Source organism: Lytechinus pictus, unplaced genomic scaffold, assembly GCF_037042905.1.
Source record: "Lytechinus pictus isolate F3 Inbred unplaced genomic scaffold, Lp3.0 scaffold_20, whole genome shotgun sequence".
Classification (NCBI taxonomy): Eukaryota; Metazoa; Echinodermata; class Echinoidea; order Temnopleuroida; family Toxopneustidae; genus Lytechinus; species Lytechinus pictus.
The window spans coordinates 15,936,544-15,958,884 of NW_026974141.1; the positions used below are offsets into that span (position 1 = coordinate 15,936,544).

At 34.9% G+C, this 22,341-nt stretch overlaps 2 protein-coding genes across 5 annotated transcripts in view; one reads left to right on the forward strand and one right to left on the reverse strand.

Moving 5' to 3' along the window:
* The window catches only part of LOC129283066 (L-lactate dehydrogenase-like), a 37,612-nt gene extending 31,070 nt beyond the window's left edge, over nt 1-6,542 (forward strand). For 3 of the 4 annotated variants that reach the window (XM_064115064.1, XM_064115062.1, XM_064115063.1), the window contains one exon: nt 1,168-6,542. Coding sequence is in view for 1 of the 4 variants with exons in the window: in XM_064115062.1 (XP_063971132.1) it covers nt 1,168-1,258 (91 nt within the window). In the remaining 3 variants the exon portion in view is untranslated. The remainder of the gene's footprint in view (nt 1-1,167) is intronic. The other variant, XR_010296812.1, reaches the window with a different exon arrangement.
* Nucleotides 6,543-7,425: 883 nt separating this feature from the next.
* LOC129282360 (ras-related protein Rab-21-like) lies at nt 7,426-21,772 on the reverse strand. Its single transcript, XM_054918249.2, has 7 exons — nt 21,436-21,772; nt 17,396-17,455; nt 16,695-16,802; nt 15,273-15,336; nt 14,460-14,514; nt 13,876-13,964; nt 7,426-12,888 (listed from the first exon to the last, which is right to left on the reverse strand). The coding sequence occupies exons 1-7, from the start codon at nt 21,565-21,567 to the stop codon at nt 12,770-12,772; spliced, it is 627 nt and encodes a 208-aa protein (XP_054774224.1). The 5' UTR covers nt 21,568-21,772; the 3' UTR covers nt 7,426-12,769.
* Between the last annotated feature and the right edge of the window lie 569 nt (nt 21,773-22,341).

A 22,341-nucleotide genomic window follows, 5' to 3' on the forward strand; every position in this document is an offset into this window, starting at 1 on the left:
ATAAAGACTTCCAGTATTCATGTTTTGTGTTACTTGTAAAAAAATCCCTACATTTCATTTTGGAATTACTTTTAATCATATGCATCAAACAGCAGAAGAGGCGAGAAAGATTGTTATCAAACCAGCTTGAAATCAAATATTTGTTTCCTTGTTAAATTTCTCCTCCAACATGAATTTAATTTTTGTTGCGTTTGGTTCAAATTACACTTTTCATTTTTTTTGTGATATTCGTTTCTGTAGCTTCTGTGTTCCAGCTCCTCACACTGTCATTCTGTAAATCAGTCCTTCTTGTATTCACTTCCTTTCATTTTAGGACAATTATTTTTTAAAGAATTTCATATTTTCTTTTCATATTCCCGGGGCATTTAACACAATGCTTAGTAATGGGTTACATTTGATTTTCATAATTAGATTCTACAATATGGCCAGTGCAATCAGTTGTAAGAATCACTTCTTTGATCATTGCTAAACTTTGTCATGATATAGGGGCCCAGTAATCTTGTTTTGTTGAAAACTTGTGAAATATACAAATTAATTTGGTCGCTGCATTCCTTATTTTGTTTGGAGTGAAATCTAGTTTCTGCTGTGAATGTTTACCCTTACATAAGTAATTTGATTAAAGTTGATATAATTATATCTTGTAAGTTTGCAGTTATATGAGAAGGGTGATGTAGGCAGGGTTTGTATACCAGTTATATAGTCTGTGACATGATATTGTATCTGATTTGGCTGGATCTGCCACATAGAGGGGAGGGGGGGTCTGATGTTATGGTTTAACTAATTTTCTTCAATGTAATTGTTTGCTGGAAATTCTGTCTTTTTTTCATATATTGTAAAAACCAACCATTATGACATAAATAGTATAATGTTATTCTTTAAAAAGATATTTATCAATGGATTGATTAATTTACTGTAATTATTTATTCCCTTTGATTCATTTCATTTTTAATCATAATTTAATCAAATTTATTGTTATTTTTATTTTCAAAGGGGGTGGGGGTATCTAACTTTATTTGTTCAATTATGATTACTTAGACATTTCAAACTCCTCTCTATCTTCTTAGAAAAAAAAACAATATTTTCACTTACTACCAGATGTATTTAATCAGCAAAATATCTGGAATAAAAATCTAAAGCCTTTTTTTTTCAATTTCTATTTTCTTTCAGATACACCAACATGCTGATTGGCTTTGGTCATTTCTTTATGTGGACATTGGTTCCTTTGGTTGCTCTGATAGCTGGAAACAGGGCTGGGTAAAGCCAAGATTACCCCATATCCCTTTGTTGAAAAGCTCATGATTTAACAAAAAGAAGCATATTTTCTTTGGAACCACAGTGCAGAGATGTCAACTGTTCCTCTTTCGTAGTATTAAAAAATACTGAAAGTTTTATAAAAAAATACGATTTTTCACAAGTTGCAATTATGCACAGGTCAATTGGAAAAAGATGAAAATACTCTTATTTCATGCTCGAAATACTGCAATTATTTTTACTGGGTCGGTATCTTTGACAATGGATTATGATATCTACATTGCAGTAATACATACATCAACTGATTCCATTACATTTATAAAACTTCATTTTGTCTTTGAATCACAATCACAATTTTTTTTTTTTTAACCTTTAGTAAAATTGTTAGTTTTATCATATCAGAAATGTATGAATCACTTTTAGTAGGAAGTGTATAATGGAAATGCAATAAGCTAAGAAAGCAATCCCAATTTCAAATCCTCCAAACTTTGTGGATTTGCTTATATTTTAAATGTAGGAATCATGTAGTTAACTTGAGATTTGATAAACAGGGTGAAATATAGCATCAATTAGATTTTAAGATTGATTTTATTTCATATTTCTTTCTTCTGATTGATTGGTATTGATTCATAGTGAATCTAATTCTGGAGTATGAACAGGGTTAACCTTGGCCTAGTTCACACTTGTTACAATCTTCCTAAAAGAAATGACCTGTCATTGCAATATGTATATCACTGCTCTCATGGGTAAAATTGTACAAGCTCCCAGAATGATTAAATGGAATACAGTTTATTTGTTCTCATTGTAAATATATATTTGATAAAAAGAATCAAATATTTATGATAATATGTGTTGAGTACTTCAAAGATAGTTTACTTTACATTGTATACAGGTTGAAATTATTTTAAAGAAATATGGACTATGGTTGAAGAAATTGCTAGTGGATAATTAGTTTATTCTGTGTATAGTTGTTTTCTTATTTCTTTGCATGAATTGGAATTTAGTAAATTGTGATGTTTTGGTGTGCACTAGGGCAATACAGCCTTGTAACTTAATATTTTGTGAAATTGAATTTGTACAAGCCCTGGCTTAGACCTAGATTTCTCATGTGCCAAATGGCAAACTAAGATAATCATCATCCGAATGGAGTTAGCTATCTTAGATTGCATTGTCTCTGCCATATTATTGGAGTTAGCTATTGCATTGTCTCTGCTATAGCTCTTGTGAAATAGGGATTGAGCAAACTATCTTGGAGGAGGTGCAATATCTTACAAATCTTCAACGTTTTCACAAGTTGAAAGTTTACCCCCCACCCAAAAAAAAAAAATGCAGAAAGAGTTATCTGTGCATTGAATCAACTAATTATTTGCAAATCGAAGGTAATTCATTTTTCTGACTGAAATATCAGAATGTGTATACTCAAAAAGTTGCAAGAAATGTCTCTGCAAGAGACATTCAGCTCAAAAATCAATTGTGATTTTGAAATTGAGCTTTACATTAAAATGGGGTTCATGTGGGAGTTGTTTTTCTTTGTTTTTATTCAATGTACAATTCCAGCAGTTTGCTTGAATTTTGAAAAAAAACTACTTCCTTTTGTATTATTATGTTTTTTACTTCCTTTTGTATTATTTGTACCTAAGATTTTGATGTAGTAAAGTCTAATTAGGCATTGCAAGAAACATTTGTTTCATTTCCAAACCAAGTGTTAGTCCTAAATCATGCAGAAGTTCTTTACTTACCGTAAACACAAATCTGTTTTTGATTTGTGTTCTATCGCAATTTTGAGATTTATACAACTCTCCCTTGATTTGTAAATAAGTGTAAGTTTCTTTCAATGCCTCATTACTATTATTGCAGTACTAGGAATATTGTTTCATGCTGATCATATTCTACTTCTTTGAGAATTATCAGATTACACCATATTTATTACAAGTGGAATGTTAATATTTACCAATCAGCATTAGGGAAATGGGTCACGTGTCAAGGTGCCATTAATAGAGAGACACAGTTTAAGGAAATGAAGACATTTTGAAGGAATTTGATGCAGCCACCTGTAAATCGACTGGCCATAATGGTGATGGTCATGTGAGATCCAAGTAGATGGAGTGCAAAGTCTGCCAATCCAGCTTTGAAGTAAAAGACTTTGTGAATATAACAAGACTCTTCATACGTCCCTTCAGATTTCTGAGCTCTTATACACAGGTTGTTGTCATTAGGGTCAGTTCTTCTTGCCTCTATGTATGTACTCTTTCCACTCCCTGGGGAGTAAAACCCTCTCATTCTTTGTAAAGTTGAGCATGATTGGTTCATCCCGGATGGACATTTAGGCCTGAATTCACAAAGTTGTTTTGAAAACCATCGGAAGAACTCATTGTTTATGAAGATTTCCTGAATAAATTACGCTTATTTACTGCATATATTAAAAAAGTGTCAAATTTGACGCCTATTGCCATAATTAAGTATGCTATTTCATTCATGAGTCCACTGTTTAAAGAGTGGACTTATTAATGAAATAGCATACTCAACCATGGCAACAGGCGCAGTATGATTGAAAAAGCGTGCATCAGCTTTGGACATTCTTTCAATATATGCAGTAATTAGGCTTAATTTATACAGGAATTCTGCATAAATCATGGATGGTTCTCAAAACCACCTTTGTGAATTCGGGCCATTGAATCCAATGAAATTACAAGCACTTATAATAGATGCACATTAATCTTATAAACAACTCCGTTTTTGTTTTATGTTTTGATATTTGAGCACAACGATTTTTTACAGAATGTTTGTTTTATATTTATACTTGATTATTCCATCAGATGGAAGAACATTCATATTACATGTAGTTGTACAGTATTTAGCAAGAACTAAGTTCTTTGATATTGGTTTTATTTTTAATTCATTATATCATATCACAGCTATACATTTGTAGTTAACATTTTATCATCATTATGTGCTAAATGTGGTCTAAACTAGTCAACCATTTAATATAATACTATTGATAAAACTTCATAGTTTATGTAAATATAGGAAGATGAAATCTACTCAGTAGCCTTATGTTTTCATTTGGTAATTTGAAATGAAAGTGAATATATTTTGTCAAAATATCTTAAGTCAGTGCAACAGTCAGAACTGTAGAAAATAAAAACTTGGAGAACAGCAAACATGTACTGCACATGTGCAAAACAAAACAACACTGCCATAAGTGCAAAGCAATATTTTTGCCAAATAATCATCACATTAGTTGTGCCACAAATCTAAAGATCGTTTTTATTATGTCTCATCAATGGTACTTTAATTGCATGTATCCTAATGATTTATTCAATCTTTTGTTGTTAGTATTGTGATTAATAGTGATGCCAAAGTAAACTTTATTAGCCACCTTGCATTTAATTACCTCAAGTCAATTGTCTACTATGGAAATGACTTTATGCATTGCTAATTGTTGAGTAAGGTCGACATCTAACTTATACTTGTTTAATAAAATAATGGAAATTCAAGCATTATGTTAAAGAAACAGAACTTTGTAATTTAGAAGACATATTCTTTGCGTTAAAACTTTAAAGTGCAGATGTGGAGCTTTTAAGACATGCATTTTATTTGAAACTTGGATATCTCCCAATTTTTTTTTATCCTTTATTCAATTTTTGTTATTGTAATCATAATGATATGGAAAATTTATATAGTGTTGAATGTTTGTAAGCGTTGCATACTATATCCTTGAAGAGCAACCCTCATTGGATGAATTCCTTTCTACTGGTCACCCATTTACTACACCTGGGTGGGGAGTGGCAAATGTAGATAAACACCTTGCTCAAGGATGTGAGTGCTGCAGTGGGATTTGAACACTGGTCCTTGTGGTTAAGTCTGGGGACTTATCTCCTGAGCCACAACACTTCTATTCACTCATTCATGTATGTATCATATAACTTACACAGAATGAAAATACAATCTCAACAACAACTTTTGTAAATTGTATCTGTGATTATCACCCGTGTCAGACATCTGAGCTGGTCATTTACAAAACCGTATTTCCCTGTATTTTATTATTATCAGGAAGGGATAGGTATATTGTTTGTATTTTCCTCGGTCTCAATGCGCGCATTGACTTTGCATGCAGAGACGATGCAAAATATACCTTTGTATTTTCCCTGGTCTCACATCCGGGCCTTTGAGGATGCGAATGAAGTGATACGCTTCATAATGTTCCGCGCACCAACGATCTACGTCATAATAAAGACAACGCTGGATCTGGGCGCTTGCAAGTATGTCATAATGGTAAAGTGCAGAGCCTAGACACTGATATTATCATGACACAACAGAACTCTATTCTTAAAAGATATCACTGTTATGATTTTTGCTCTAGATATCTGATTTGGATGATAATAAAAATATTGACTGCCCTTCTTTTGGGGAACATCAAATATATTGCCCTTAAAAGACCCATATTGCCCTCGTCTAAAGACTCGGGCCAATATGATTCTTTTGCTGGCAATATATTTGATGTTCCCCTCAAGACCAGTCAATATTATATAATTAAATCATGATAAAGCATTATTAAATCTCAAGGGTGTTTTGTGGGATTCGCAGTATATTTAAGCTTTAAATAACCTGTTATGCAATTACATTACAAGGCACATGCAAAATCATATTTCATTGAATTGCTATGTACGTTTATAGAAAATCATTTTTGAATACATATGTAAATTATTGATATGATACCAAATGTTAAGCGCAGTAGAGAATATTAATGTTAAATAGTAGCTGCGCTATATAAATGGTCCATGATATCATAATCCGATGTATTCAAGCATAGCTTGTGAATTTGTTGATTTATTTCTTTTATGACTGAAAGAAAAGAAAGCTAATGGAAATGATTTTATCCACATTTTATGTAGCTGTTTGAGATTATCTATGTAAAGTTGAAATATTGATGTATTTATTGTATATGTTGTTATTGTGGGGTTAAGTGAAGTCAGTGCTATGCAGTGTTGTGTACAGCTAGCAGGATGGTTTGAAATGAGATACATGTAGCTTCCAAAGCATTTTCACCAGTTTGTATGCTATGTAATCTATGATTTTGTGTGTCTATCTTACTTCATCTTGAATTCTGTCTTGAGATTTCATGCTTTGTACACTATTGTTACAGTTGTCAGTCACAGTTGATGATCAGCCTCAATATCAAATTCTGAAATGAATTACTTAGCTGAAATTATTTTTAAATGATTGATAGATTAGTATTTAAAATTGATATGATTGTGCATGCATTGCAAATAAACACCTCATCTATAATACCCCCTATTTCAGTTTTTTTTTGTATAGTTGATAATGTCTGGTGAAGAAGAAAGGAGAGAGAGGGAGAGAGATAGTGAGCAGTGGCGGCACCAAGAACTTGGGGGGTGGCAAATAAATACCCCCATCCTTCAACAGTCAGGAAAGTTGCCTCCACCCCAGAAATTTTGAAAACTGAAAAAAAAACATGCATTGTAAATGCTGTTGAAAGCATCCTTCTAATGCTGTTAAGTGCTCCAAAACAGCATTTTTCACTCTTGAAATTTTGAAAAATTTCTTTCTGTCACTGTTAGCCCCCAACACTATTTTAAGTCTATATAACTGTATGGCTAATGGCTTGACTTATCTGACTATAAGTGTGTATCATGTCATAGGTTCAGAACTAATTTACTGTGATATGTTTCCCCATTAAACATTCTTGCTCTAGAGCTTCCGCACCCTCATAGACTAACAACTGAAATTAATTTTTCTCAGCTATGGGGTGTCGTATTTCATAACATTTTATCTATGTCATCAATCACCAAAGAAAAAGGCTGTATTTACAAGGCTATGCCAAGACACAACTATTTTGAAATAGAAATAAACTCGGATAGAATTATTCCTCGAAAAATACCGTTTATTATGCATGAAAAAATGATATTCGACCGTACGAAACGCTCATCACTGTCTAACACCAGATACCCACTTGACCCATCAAACCACCTGCATGGTCACGTGCTGGATAACAAAATTATCCATGAGTGGGCTGGGACAGTCGTATCAGTGGGATCATCTGCAGTAAAGCCAGCTAAACCCTTGTTTTACAAACCCCTATCGGTTTTCCTATTGTAAGACAGGCATACGTGCACAATTACTTTAAACAAAGCACATCTTCAATGCAAGGTCTCTGTGTATAGATAATCATTTCTGTCTTTTTTTCTTTCAATTTATTTTCCAGTATACACATTTAGTTTACATTTCATGTAACTTAAAACATTGTAAGTTACTGAAGGATTCAACAATTCAAGAACTGCTGTCATGTATCAAACAATTCAATATCTCCATCAGAATAAAATCTAAATTGCAATAAACCAAACATGCAGGAAATAAATTATATTTAAACCAAAACTAAACTTGGTTTGCTGCAAAGTCAGAGAGCTTGATGAAGATTTCATAGCAATAATATGATTTTTATAAACAACTTCACATTTATAGAAATGTGCCTTTAAAATATGTCCACTACTAGTATGACCTAATTCATATTGAATTTCATGAGTGAACTAGCCACAAACTAGATTTAATATCAATTGTTAGGATTTGAATCTAAATATATCTTAGATTTAAACCAAAAATAATTTTATTCAACTTGTCATGAAACAAAAGCTGATTCAGATTTTCAGGAGAGACTCAAATACCGAGGGAAGGTGAGTTAAAGGTTTCATGTATACTTTGGAATGATGCATGCATTGAAATTATCAGCTGTTTGAAAAAAAAAGATTTACAAAAACTTTTGTATCTAGTCTTTAATTTGATATCTGTGATGCATGCATATAAAAATATGTCAAGTCAAGGAAGCGGAACAGTTGTAATCTACGAAATATATGACAGTCTTGTTTAAAAATTTTGATTTTCCAAGTCCAAAAATTCATCTTGGCTGATTAATGATATAAGCAATTGTGAAGAAACAAACAGTATATTGGATGAATTAATGTCACATACGTTACCCACATGTTTAGAAACTCATAATTATACACATGCATGTAAATGTATTCCATATAATCTTTTTATGTTTTCGTCATTTAAGAATACGTTTTGTCAAAATGTTGAATATTTATGTTTTTATGTATATAGACATAACTGTTATCTTAAAACGACATGCCCACTAGTCATTCGCTAGACACCCGATTGAGTTTCCCGTTAATATTTCATTCCAAAATCCCACAATGACAGGTAATTTCAGTACCATATTATATTTGTTTATTTATTATGTAATTATCTCTGTTAATGTTTAAATGGCCTTAGCCGCAATGTTTTTATGTTTATTTTATTAATAAACCATTTATCTATCTATCTTACTGAAAACCTTCCCCAGCGACTTTATGTGAGTCTTGAGCTGAAGCTGTCAAATATTCTATTTCTTTCCATAATAATATCATATACAATATATTTTAGACCATTACAGTAATTGGCACATTCTCACGCATATAAATGAGGAACATTCCATTATACATTTGGGGGAGGTCATCAGGCCGTGGGAGAATGAGAACATGCAAAGTATAAAACTGCATAAATAAGTTCAAAAAATCAAACTACAGAGGAAATAGTTCTAGTAATATATACGCTTTGTATTCACATATCCTTGTAATATTAATCATTTGTAATTCCTCTACTCTGCTACTAGTAAAGTATTTAGAATGTGTAGTAAATCTATCTACAAAATACAGTGTAATACAAAGATAAGTTACATAATATACAAATAATCTTAAAAAGAGAAGTATGGTATATATTGTATTTTCATTTTCCTTAATTACATACAAATCGGCAAACAAGAAATCTTAGGATTTCAACGGCGAGGGATCATTTCAGTATGGCCAGTTGTATTTTGTGAGAAGGGGGAGGTGAGAGCAAGTGGATTCTTAGCTTTCAGGCTACATACAATAAAACAACTGTTTAATATAAGAATGACCATGGTTTCATTTTTAGTAATTCAAGAAAAACAAACTTATTTTGGTATATACATACATATTCAACAAGGATTTTGGTGAGTTTTTCACTCGTGTCTGGCACTTCTGTGTGAAATTCAAGGATGAAATTACACTTAAGATAGTCTCATGTATATGAGAAACAGTACCCCATGTTAATTCTAATCTGGCCAAGGGACAGACTTGGGTTGTTTTCATGGTGATATATGCACTCCACTTTCAATTGGGATGATTATGATTTACAGAAATCAATATTGTGTCGCATTCAAACCAAAAAGGGTATTATTATTATACATTTAATTGTCATCTGCTGCTTAGTGTGAAATTGACATCAATGTGAAATCAACTCTGAGGAAAGTCCATCAATCTGATTACTGCTGAGTAAACATGAAACTCAATAAGCTCAATGTCGTGATGCTCTTTCCTTCTATTCTTAATGATGTTCTTCATATTAACATTTAAAGAGACAAGAACTTATAAGAATAGGACAAAATGGCAAAAATAAGGTGGTAAATTACAAATATTGCTGCTGAACAGAACGAAAATCATATATATATTTTTCAAGTTAATTTCAATGAGATTGACTCGAGTTATGCTAAATAAATAATAAAGTCAACAATATGTTATCCATATAGCTTTAGCAATATCTTTAAGACCATCACTTTAAAAGTGAATCTATAGTAAGCATCTTTGCAACATACATAATATTTCCTCCACTATGTTTACATCCATTTTTTGTTGTTGTAATGCAGCACAATGACAATATACATTTTCCTTAGTTTAAAGAGATGGTAGAAATACTTCATGAATATTTTCAGTTATTGCCCATTCTCAAGTATATTCTAGAATTTCCCTCCTTGTACATGTACATCGTAACCACTTTCAAGAATTCACAATTTTTTCCCGGTATAATTATATATTTCTTACCTGAGCAGGGGCAAGAATGAATATTTGGAGGGAATTCAAAAAAAGTTAAAAAGTCATGTACAAATGCCAAAACTCACATGATATGTAAGTAATCTCATTGATAAACATGCACGGAGATGCTTTATATACTGTAAATGGGAATTAAAGTGTAATTTTAGAAATATTTAGTTTTTGTGAAACACCCTCATGGTCTCAAGAGAACAAAGATGAAGCAATATTTGTTTTTGACAATGCTTTGCTTTCAATTGCCAATAGACTTGATTTCTAGAATGACCCAAACCTCTAATGAGAATAGGCCTCTAAAAAATTGAGATTGCGCAAGAAAGCCTAGATCATATTGATTGAGATTATGACAGGTAGAAAGGCCCCTTTTTGAAAGGCACCAAAAAAGAAAAAGAAATACACTAAAACACATGATACACATGTATACTAGTAAATCAATTAATTGGGAAAAATGGCACCAAAGTTTTGGAACAACCTACCTCATAATATTAGATCAATAACAGATTTCAATAGATTGAAATCTGTGTTGAAACTATAAAGCATACCTTTTTAAGAAGCACATGTATTAGCCCTATACAAAACAATAATTCTTCCACACAAATAGAGATTATATGTTACAGTATTATGCATCTCTAAGACCTGCTTATTATCATTATGAAATGCACCTTATATAGGTACAAAATCATAAACAAGAATTGCTTAAAGATATAATGCAACTAATGTGCCACATAAATGGACTGATTATCAGATGAAATTTCAATGTCTCATTTAATAAGATGAACTACTATTAACACAACCTGAAATATTCAATGTAAATGTACAACTGAAGTAAACATCATGCAGGAATTAGCCCTGGGATGAATATCCTTTTGCAATTTGTTTACCATGATAAACAATCAAGATTCCTGCGATTGTGTTGCATTGATACAGCATTATGGTGTATTTGTCAGCACTGTTCCTATGTAATTTGATTAATAGGTGTGGCTATGGTCACTCACAATAAGTGAGCTTACTTAGTAGAGTGTGTCAATACATGTATATCAATACAGCTAGGTGATGAATGGTCACTAGCAAGGTCATCATTGTCATGTCTTGGAAGAGTTACAACTCTTAGAATTCATTTAATTTTAGTAAAAATTTAATTTGTTATCTTGCACTTTGTTGTCAAATGTCAAAGATTATAGCCACGCACTTTTAATAATCAAATGTCTCAAATCAGTAATCAACATCTAGCAAGCATTCAAATTAGTGTAAATAGTATTTGTTGTCGACTGGTAGTAAACTGATGTTTAAAGAATGTTTTGAGTTTTACTCCCATACCTAGCAGAATACATTGGTTTTCTCCCAAGAACTCATCACACAAACTGCTTAAACATCATGACAGCAGAATTGTTTGAGGACATATTAGCAGATTAAAGATACATGTACATTCCAAAACTTTGTACATTATAGCATGAAAACTGCCATAGGAATAAAGTCACAAAGATCACCATGCATTCAGTCAAAGTTCAAAGTATATAGACTGTGTAATCCCCTACTCCTCTACCCAAGAGATATCTCTAAAACTTGAAAAAACCTCATTCAAAGGAATGATGATGATCGTTGTAACCCATTAAGATATTGCAGATTTTATCTTAAAAATTAAGTTTGGATTCTTGATTTATATATAATGATACTAGAATAGTTTCACAAGAATGCTCAAGTTGTAACAGATGTTTTTCAATGAACCTTTTCAATAACAATCTTGCTGCTACTTGGGATTCAAAAGAATAATGTGAACGCAACATGGTTCAACTAATTTGAATATGCCCCCCCCCCCTCAACAAGCCGGCCCTGGCCATACACTGAATGACTCTTGGTTATTTTGAGACCACCGATACAAGGGAAAATGTGCCCTTTGAAAATCTAGGTCGGTATTGTGAAAATTATCTCATCTTTTATCTTATTTAATTGTAGCAATCTGAAGTCAGGTTTGGTTTTATTGCACACTTTTGGCTTGCATGCCGGTCCAGTGGCTGAACTTTCTACACTTCAACCAATCACTAAGGTGCCTTCACTGTTATGACAATTTCAAGAATGAAAATGCACGTAAGATAAAATAATTTTCAGACTTCCGGCCCTACACATTATGAAAGCCAAACCCCAAATTCAGTATTCAATAAGTTAATCTGTTGCCTACAAGATACAGCTGGTCCCTGTAAAAAGAATCTTTAGGCTAACAGAATTCAGTAGTCAAAAGGTTAACCATTGCATAATGGAACTAATTAGTAGTTGGTACCTGCACATAGCCTATTGGAATTACTGAAGTCAGCAGTCAACAGATGAACCCATTGCTTACTAGAACTAGGTGATCCCTGTACAAAGACTACTGTAATCACAGAACTCGATAGGTCAACAGGTTAACCCACTGCCCACTGGAACCACATGTTCCTGTATTAAATCTATGGGAATTACAGAATTCAGTAGCGTAGAAGTTAAAGGCTCATCACAGTTTCTAATCCTCCAAGCATCCACATCACATGAACGCAATAAGAAGAAATATCAGGTCATGCCTGTCACTGAAGTACACTTGACTTCACAAACATGAATTGCTCCCTCTATTGACCAGAGGCTGTATATTAGCAGCATCCTCCACTCTTAGGCTCCTCTGCATCTTCTACTATCGTTACACTTTTGTGTTTAGATGCTCTGCTACTGCTTCCTCCACCATCATCGAGAAAGTTCGATTCTAACATACCTAAAATTAAAAAAAAAAATTACAGGTTAATGATAAATGTCGGTTGTGAAAACAATATAAAATGAGTTTAAACAGAATAATAATGATAATAATAATAATATTGGAAGCGCCGTGGTGTAGCGGTTCTGACTCTCGCCTTGTAATCAGAGGGTCGTGTGTTCGAATCCCACCATGGCCTAGCGTCCTTTGGCAAGGCGTCAATCCACAATTTGCCACTCTCCACCCAGGTGTTAAAGGGGTACCCGGTAGGATGCGAAAGCCTATGTAGTATGCCTAGCAATTGAGTCTTAGAACTCTTGTTGGAATGCTCCCCAGGGAGTGGAGAAGGTGCATACATTGTATGCGGGCATGCAAGGATCCGATGACCGGGGTAATAATATATCTGTAAAGCGCTTAGAGACGTCGTTCCGATGTGTTAAGCGCTATATAAATGCGGAATATTATTATTATTATAGGATTTGTATAGCGCATGTATCCACCTTGCTAGGTGCTCAAGGCGCTACTATATTACCCCGGCTAAGCTAGTCTACCGATTCTGGTGCGCACAGCTTTTTGAGGAATTACTTCCTGCCGGTACCCATTTACCTCACCTGGGTCGAGTGCAGCACTGTGGATAAATTTCTTGCTGAAGGAAAACACGCCATGGCTAGGATTCGAACCCACGACCCTGTTTGAAAGGCGAGAGTCAGAACCACTAGACCACGACGCGCCCACAATCAGAGACCACCAAGTGTTTATATACATTAAAACAAAAAGTATGTGTCAAATGATTCTTCTAGGAATGGTATGTCTTCAGGTTGCCTTAGAAGATGTCACTAACGTCTGAGTATTCAAACTCTGTGGAAGATAATTCCATAGGATCTCGGCCCAGCATAAGCCAAGGCCTGCCCCCGCATGATTTTTCATAAACTGGAATATATTGTATAGTTATATAGTGCTAATATCCTCAACAGATTATAAAAATTGATTACCATAGACTTGACTTACGTTTGCTAAGATCTAGAAACATTTCTTCTATTCCCTTGTTGAGTTTAGCTGATGTGTGAAAGTGTTTTGCTCCGACTGACGCAGCATATCTAACAGGGAAAGACAATAAAAAAATGAAAAAAACCTGACTGACAAGAATACTGAACCAACGAACAAGACCCTTCCTGAAAGGCTCCTGAAGAGTGTTGTTACTACGTACGAGTGTTGACCAGTGATTATTATACAGTACTTGATACTTGTGTTTCTAAGCACTTTACACATTTTACCATTGATGTAATTAACCTGGTCTTTGGATCCGTCACTGTTCCTCCATATAAAGTGCATTATTTCCACTCCCTGGGGAGCATCCTGGCAAGGCAACCATTTTCACCACTGCACACATGCCAATCTAATCACAGTGATGTCCACATTTTACCAGTTGCATATTCATCACCTTTGTGGAGAATAAGTACCTTGCCACAAGAGATTAGCATAGGGTGAGACCGAACCAGCAACCAATATCTCTTTGAGTTAATTGACTGAACTATAACACCAGCTAATGATAACCAAACTATTAACAAAGGATGAAATGTCAGCATACTTACGCCTCTGCATCTGCTACTGATACATTTCTCTGCTTTTCCAGGTCAATTTTGTTCCCTTAAAAAAATAAAATCACAATCCAGAGAGATATAACTTTTTTGTAATTGAGTATCTATATATTCAATTCTAATGTAGCCCCCCCCCCAAAAAAAAAAAAAAACAGTTATACAAGCCAAGCTTCAAAGTTCTATGTGGTTATCTCAATATCCAGGTGAGTATTATGAATTCACCATAGCTTTTGGCTACAAATGAGAATTTATTCATTTCGGTTTTATATTTATAATAGGAATTGTATATTCAAAGTATTCTAATTTGTGTATTTTCACGACACTTGTATGAATATCGTACTTCCTTTCTCAGAAAAGATTAACAAATAAAAACTGAATCTGAATCTAAAAATGCAACACACAGAGTGCCTGCCGTCATTTCATTGCATTACACGTAGCATCTGTTATTCAGTGTTGACAAATATGAAAAGAACCTTAGGACTAAATTATTACTTGGCAATTGATTGAAATATCAAAATCATTAATTTTGAATGGAGAGGCAATCAACTTCAAAATACATCTGATATCAAGCTTCACAAATATCATACCTGACAAACTTTTAAAAATGTAAAATCTTACTGAAAAAGAAAACTCTTATACCAAGAAAACACACAAAAAAATTATTCTGCGCATGCATACAAATGTACTTTTGAAAATCATATTTCTGCTTTAAAAATCCCCCGCCTAATTTTGAACGAAACAAAAAAATCTCAACTATATCTGATAAAATCTTACTAATTGGTGGGTGTGTAAAAGACTTCTACTTACCAGCTATACATAATGAGATATCATTGCCTAGCATCTTCTTCAATTCCTTTACCCAGTTCTTAACCTGTCAAGAGATAAACAAGTAAATCTGATTTGGAGAAATTATAGCTTTCATTTCAGGAGTTACATTTTCATTGCGAAATCAGGCAATTATATAAATAGTATAGATCTTATATTTATGGCATGTAATGGCCTGCCATAGTTATGATTGGGTCAATTACACTGGGTCCTGGGGGCTGTTTCATAAAGCTGTTTGTAAGTTAAGAGCGACTTTAAGAGCGACTGGTGATCCTTTCTTACGCGCTAAACCATCGCCAATGAATATACCATTTACCACAAGAAAGGATCACCAGTCGTTCTTAAAGTCGCTCTTAACTTACGAACAGCTTTATGAAACACCCACCTGGAGATGAAGTTAAACTAAAGTAGATTGTTCATTACTATGGTTTATGATCCAGGCACCAGTTGCAGGAAGACTGAAATCAAACACAACTTAATTTAACCCCATTCGATTGATTATTTTGAGTTAGGTTTATTAGCCCTGAATCCAGTATCATGGCTTGTATGATCTTTAGACTTTCATCTGTATTTTGAACTCTGGTTTAGTTCAAACTGTGGTCTAAGTTTGAGGTTTAACTATGGATAGCCTATTGTGACCCAAAAAAATATATATTTAACAGTACACATTTAGATTACTACATACACTAGAATGAGTCATAGTTGTCTTAGAATAACTAAAATAATTTCATTTTGTAAACATTACTTTTAGCCTTTCCTTCCCATAATTTTAGTACAGAGTGAGGACCCATTCCACGGAGGGCAGACCTTTGAAGGACCTTTGAAAGACCAAAAATTGGCAAGGTCTTACAGCATTCTCCAACATCACTGAAATTTTTATCTATGTGGAATGGCTCAGAAAGAACTGTGAAAGACTGATTGATATTTCTTGTCTTACTGGACTTAGACAAGTCCTATAGATATATTTAAATGGTCTTTCAGAGATCTTTTAGGCAACAAGTGATCTTTCAGAATTCTTTCCATGGACTTTTCCTTGTCTTTCAATGATCTCTCATGTGTCTTACAGTGATCTCCATAAAAATCTTGAGAGACTGTCAAAAGATCATGGAAAGACTAGTAAAAACTTTAAAAGTTTATCGAAAGACCGCTGAAAGACCACCAAAAGACAGCTGACAGACTGTTTTGAACCATTTCAAAAAGGTTTGGGAATCATGAGAAAAACAAAGACCACTACAAGATCCATCAGGAATCGTGAAAGAGCTCGGAGATCTTTGAAAGTTCGTTGAAGGACCCTTGAAAGATCAAGCAAGTTTCATGGTCTTACAGCAGTCTTTCAGAAATCTCTGCGGAATGGGGGTTTAAGACAGCCTATTACTGGACTTCAGAATCAGGCTTTTGAATTACCTTTGTGAATGAGTCTTCATCTGTTATATCATACACTAATATTGCCCCATTGCTATCTCTGTAGTAGATAGGTCCTAATGCATGGAATCTCTCTTGACCTGCTGTGTCCTGTATATCAACAATAACAATGAAGTTAAGAAAAATACACAGGGGCAATGGCAATTTATTTCCCAAAATATTGAGTCACAAAACTGAAGGTTGCAAAATTGAAAAAAAAAAAAACTTGATCAAATATTAAACCAAAGAGATTAAAATAAAAATTAGGGAAAGTCCCTCACTCAATACAATGAACAACTCATCACTAGATTGTAAATAGCAAGAAACAAGTGAGCAATAAATAACATTTAAATTATTAGAATTCTTTAGTAAAATTGTATTAAAAAAAATTTAAATAAACATTAGTCAATTCGGGATTGTAAATCCAATAACAATACACAAAGAGACACAAAGAAAGAGATATCACTTCAATCATCATTACCATTATCCTCATCACCATCACAATAACATCAAACCATTGTAATCATCAACGCCATCATTATCAGTACCACCACCACTACCACCACCAGCAGCAACATCATCATCAGAATGGTCACCACTTCAATCAGTACAAACATCCTAATCACCATCATCATCTTCATCATCATCATAAAATAAGGAAAAGTGAGGGAAATATAAAGACAAAAGACAGAAGACGAGCTTACCCATATATCAAGGTTTACGCGTTTGCCTCCTATATTCAGCTTTTTGTTGAGAAATGATGCCTGGAAAATACAAACACAAATTTAATGGTTAAATGTGTCAGAGAGCCGAAAGTTTGCAACTCAAGAACCTCTGCTGAAGAGTGTAAGTGGAGCTCACAGATTACCGACACCGTAGGTTCGTTCAGTTGACTCTGGTTTACTTTTTTCTGGAAAACTTTGCACACTTTTGTATGAGGTCACAGTCACACTTCGTAGCATGCTATTATTGATCGCCATGGAATTCAAGATCATCATACCACCAACAAAACTCTTTGACCTTCTTTCTTTTTGAATAAGTTTGATTATACATGTAGTTTATTTGGGGTGAAATACAAGAAATCATTGATCAAATATCAGACTACACTTTAAAAATCAGTGAAGTTTGGACACCCCTTCATATCTAGGCAGGAGTTTGGAGAGTATTTTATTCTCCTAGAGGCTAGACACCTGGTGGATGTTTCATAAAGCTGTTTGTAAGTTAAAAGCGACTTAACGGAAGACTGGTGAACCTTTCTTACGTGCTAAATAATCACCAATGAACATTTGTGTGAATGTTTGGTGAATATTATTTACCACAAAAAAGGATCACCAGTCATTCTTTAAGTCACTCTTAACTTATTAACAGCTTTATGAAACACCCACTGACCTTTGTTCACAAGTATCCATCGCATGTAGTAAACAATGCATGTAAATGAGATCTGGAAAACCATTTCCTGCTTGCAAATGGTAAAATAAAACTTCAAAAAATACAATAACTATTCTGCATGATTTGACATGATACAAAGTCTATTAAACTTGTCTTCACAAAATGCCCGTGGGGGCCACTAACATTGACGAGTGGATACCATGCGCGACCCAAAAAACACGTAAAAAGGATGTCTTTTTCAAGATAGGGCACGTTATGAACGTAACGTGATAAGGGTGTCAATACACTAAAATAATGAAAAAAGGGTATCTATTTTTGCTATGAAAGCTACGTGTTTAGGGTAAAATTTGCGAGGGTGTAAAGAATTAAGACTAAAATGTTTTTTATAAAGGATGTACTTTTTGCCCCAAGAGTCAACACTACGTGTTTAGAGTACGATTTGCGCGAGATGAGAGGTGGGGCTGTGAAGGTAAAACCGACGACCGACGTCCGTGACATAATAATAAAAATATCGCTGTACTTGTTAAGGGGGATTCAGGGAACTTGCCAAGAGTATCGTTTTGTTTCCAATACTTGTTAAGAGTAGGGTTTCACGCGCCAATACTTGTTAAGGGGTGCATATTCAGAAAATGGAAAATACGTGTTTAGGGTGCTTCTCGAGACCCCATGGTCGCACATGCTATCCACTCGTCAATGGAAGTGCCCCCCCCCCCCCGGGACAAAATGCTCAGCCCTACCATAGAACCTTGCATGGTTTCATAGCTGACGTTCAGACCCAATAATTGCATGATAGTTTTCCAATGCAAAGCCTAGATATAGATGGTGGTGTAAACATGAGCATTTTTTCCTTGCAGTTTCTTTTTAAACAAGATCTATCATTTTGCTATGAAAAGTCAGATTTTAATAATCATTTCGATATCGAAATCTGAAAACTCAAAACATATGAAATAATTATTGTACTTTTACAATTTTAAGTTAATCATGTGCTTGCGGGAACTGGTTTCCATGACATTCTTTTGTGCTTCTAGTACCATGATTACTAACTTAACAACTAAAAGCTATTAATTACAATCAAGTGCTAAATTCTTTGCTTTTCCTTTACTCTAATAAAAATGGCTCTTGTCATGGCCATGGAGGCCCCCCCCCCTCCATGGCCATGACAAGAGCCATTTTTTAGAGCCCTGCCCCCCCCCCCCCGGCAGGACATGTACCGTAAGTAACGGTGTATTAACCGCACCCGTGTATAAACCGCACCCCCAACTTTGGACTAAAAAAAAAAAAAAAAAAAAAAAAAAAAAAATCCTCACATTTACATGCATATTTGAGGTACGAAGAAACAAAAACTAAGTTAAAGATTTCAAAGTATTCAAAGAGATTACCAGTATGCAGAAATCTGCTGTTCTTGATCAATTCATCTACAAATGTTAGCAAGAAAGAAAGGTCCCGCCAATATTGGCAATTTACACACTCACTCACCTCACAGTCACAGTGTACACACACACAGCACTGCCTTTCTTGTACATGTACATTTCAAACTTCGATACGGTACCACTACCAGTACATCTTATCAAATTGTGATCTGTGTCTTTCACATTTCTTGCATCACAACCTCACAATCACTTTCAGAATTTGTCTAGCATTCGATGTCTTAGCATGAATTTTGGATACGGGATTACAGGAAGGTTCAAGAAACAAAGAAATTTGTATTTTTTCCAGTTGTTTGACGGCTTCGTGCCGTCTCTATCGTGCGTGGTGCACGGTGTACATGGTATCTTATGAAAAGCAAACGGGAAAGAAAAAAATAAGCTGGCGCGAAACGGGACTTTGAGGGGTTAAATTAAATGAATAGCGCCAGCTTAAGTCGCACTAAAACCAAAATACAATGCGAGCTAGCTCTTGGCTCTCGCTCAGCTGTGACAAATTATTACCGAGAATGCTTGGCGTCTCTATGAACTTAGCCAGGGAACTTCGCTGCTTTGAATCGAGAATAAAGTCGAAATTAGTGTCATGAAGGTGGGTGCATTTGTTACGACAGTATTTGATCATAAGATCATAATAATCGCTACCCATTACCCGCGGCTCATACCCCTCTAAACGACATTGCACTGGGCGGCTACGGCCGGCCACTCGATGTGTTGTGAACTGGCAGACTTCTTACATGTTCGGGAGGGGCTACGCGGGCGGGCTCAGACCCGTCACCGTGTATAAACCGCACCCCCGACTTTTGCTTATATCCCGCCGAGAAAAAGGTGCGGTTAATACACCGTTACTTACGGTAAATATTTTTTGAAGAAACTGGAAAGCAAGTTGAAGCGAACAAACTTGTCATATGGGCGCTTTTGCATTTTCTAAAGTGAAAACAAAACTTTAAAATGTCATAACTTTAAATTTTACATCCGATTTTGATGAAATTTTCAGTGATATGTTTGTTGAATTTTTCTCTTTTGATTCAAATCAACTTATGGATGGGATGGACTTGTCCTTTAACAAGTATTGGCGTGTGAAACCCTACCCTTAACAAGTATTGGAAACAAAACGATACCCTTGGCAAGTATTCCCTGAATTGAACCCCTAAACAAGTACAGGGATATTTTAATTATGTCACGGACGTAGCTCGTTGGTTTTACCTTTATCTACATCATTGGGTTTAGTACGGCCCCACCTCCAACAAATCGTACTCTAAACACGTTGACTTGTGTTGACCATAACCTTGTTCATTGAATAAGTGGTGTTGACTAGCTGTTATGGCAAAAAGTACATCCTTTATAAAACATGTTAGTCTTAAATTTTTATACCCTCGCAATTTTGACCCTAAACATGTAGCTTTCTTAGCGAAAATTGATATCATTTTTTTCATTACTTTAGTGTTTTTGACACCCTTATTACTCACTATTAGTCGTTATCATGTTACGTACTATGTTAGTATACTAATACTAACCTCGCAATACGTGTGAGTGGTTACGTACACGTGCACGCAACGTTCGATCCCTATCATGGCCTATATTGAAAAAGACATCCTTTAAAAAATTTTGAATCATACATGTTTTTTGGTTGCGCATGGTATTCACTCGTCAATATAAATTATATAACTAAGCATTGCTAAGAAGACTAAGTGGCCCCCCGGGTTCTCATGACTGTGATTTGTACTAGCCGTCTCAGGTCTTTTATTCTAATAATATATTTGGATTGAATGAATGGTTGAACAATCATGAAACTATGCCTGATGATAGGCACTGGCATGACTGGGGAATCCCCAGCCCCAGCCAGGGCATTTGCTCACTCACAGCTCAGCTTCAGTCACGGGACCATGTCCCCCAACATAGCACAGCTCAGTCACACACACAGTCATTCTCACCTGCAATGTTGTAATGTGTTTATCATTGAATTTGTTTTCTACGTATCGCAATACCAGTGACGTCTTTCCGACGCAGCCTTCTCCGAGCAAAACCACCTTGAAGTTCTTTCCTCCGGCACTGCTAGCCGCCATTTCATGTGTTTTTAAAGTAAGTCTTTATAAAGCTTAATATCCTCAAAAAGGAGTTCTAGCTATTCAATCACAGATTGTTGAAATCTAATGTTTACAAATGAAGAAATTCGATCCTCCCTTTCTCTTCTCACGGACAGCCTTTCGCAGTCATACATCGGTAGGCACTTATGATCCAAGTTTGAAAGGAGACTCGTAAAATGACGTCAGTCTCGCCGATGAATATTCATTAGATCGTGGTCGTGCGTGTTCAATACACACTGCGTGCAGGCATGCAGATAGTTATATGCGAGGAACTTTGGCTCCAGAGACAAGTTGTCAAATAACGTGTGTGTGTGTGCGTGTGTGTACCATCGGCTGGTAGTATGCCATGCTGTCTAAGACTTCAAACGCGTCGGAGAGCTAGAGTGCATGGCAATTCGGTAAAACGAAGTTTCCGATATAAAGAGATAATAAAATAACACTATGTACAGTAGGCCCGGGGGGGCCACTTATATTGACGAGTGGATACCATGCGCGACCAAAAAAACACGTAAAAAGGATGTCTTTTTCAAGAGAGGGCACGTACGTACGTAACGTGATAAGGGTGTCAAAAACACAAAAATATTGAAAAAAGGGTATCTATTTCCAGTACGTTGAGAGGCAAATGTCAGATCAGGGGAGGCAGCTGGAGTACAATCAGGTTTTTTTAAAGGGAAGAATAGTGTAGAATAAAATGTATTATATATAGCCAAATGATCTAGGTGAGGGAAGTGAACAATGATGTTTTTAAAAAAA

What these genes read in the sequence shown, in the direction of transcription:
- LOC129282360 (XM_054918249.2), bottom strand. Translation starts at nt 21,567, where the DNA reads ATGGCGGCTAGCAGTGCCGGAGGAAAGAACTTCAAGGTGGTTTTGCTC. An exon ending in AACACATTACAACATTGCAG is followed by an intron (nt 17,456 to 21,435) that starts GTGAGAATGACT and finishes TGTATTTTCCAG; the next exon opens with GCATCATTTCTCAACAAAAA. An exon ending in TCAGTAGCAGATGCAGAGGC is followed by an intron (nt 13,965 to 14,459) that starts GTAAGTATGCTG and finishes TTTCCCTGTTAG; the next exon opens with ATATGCTGCGTCAGTCGGAG.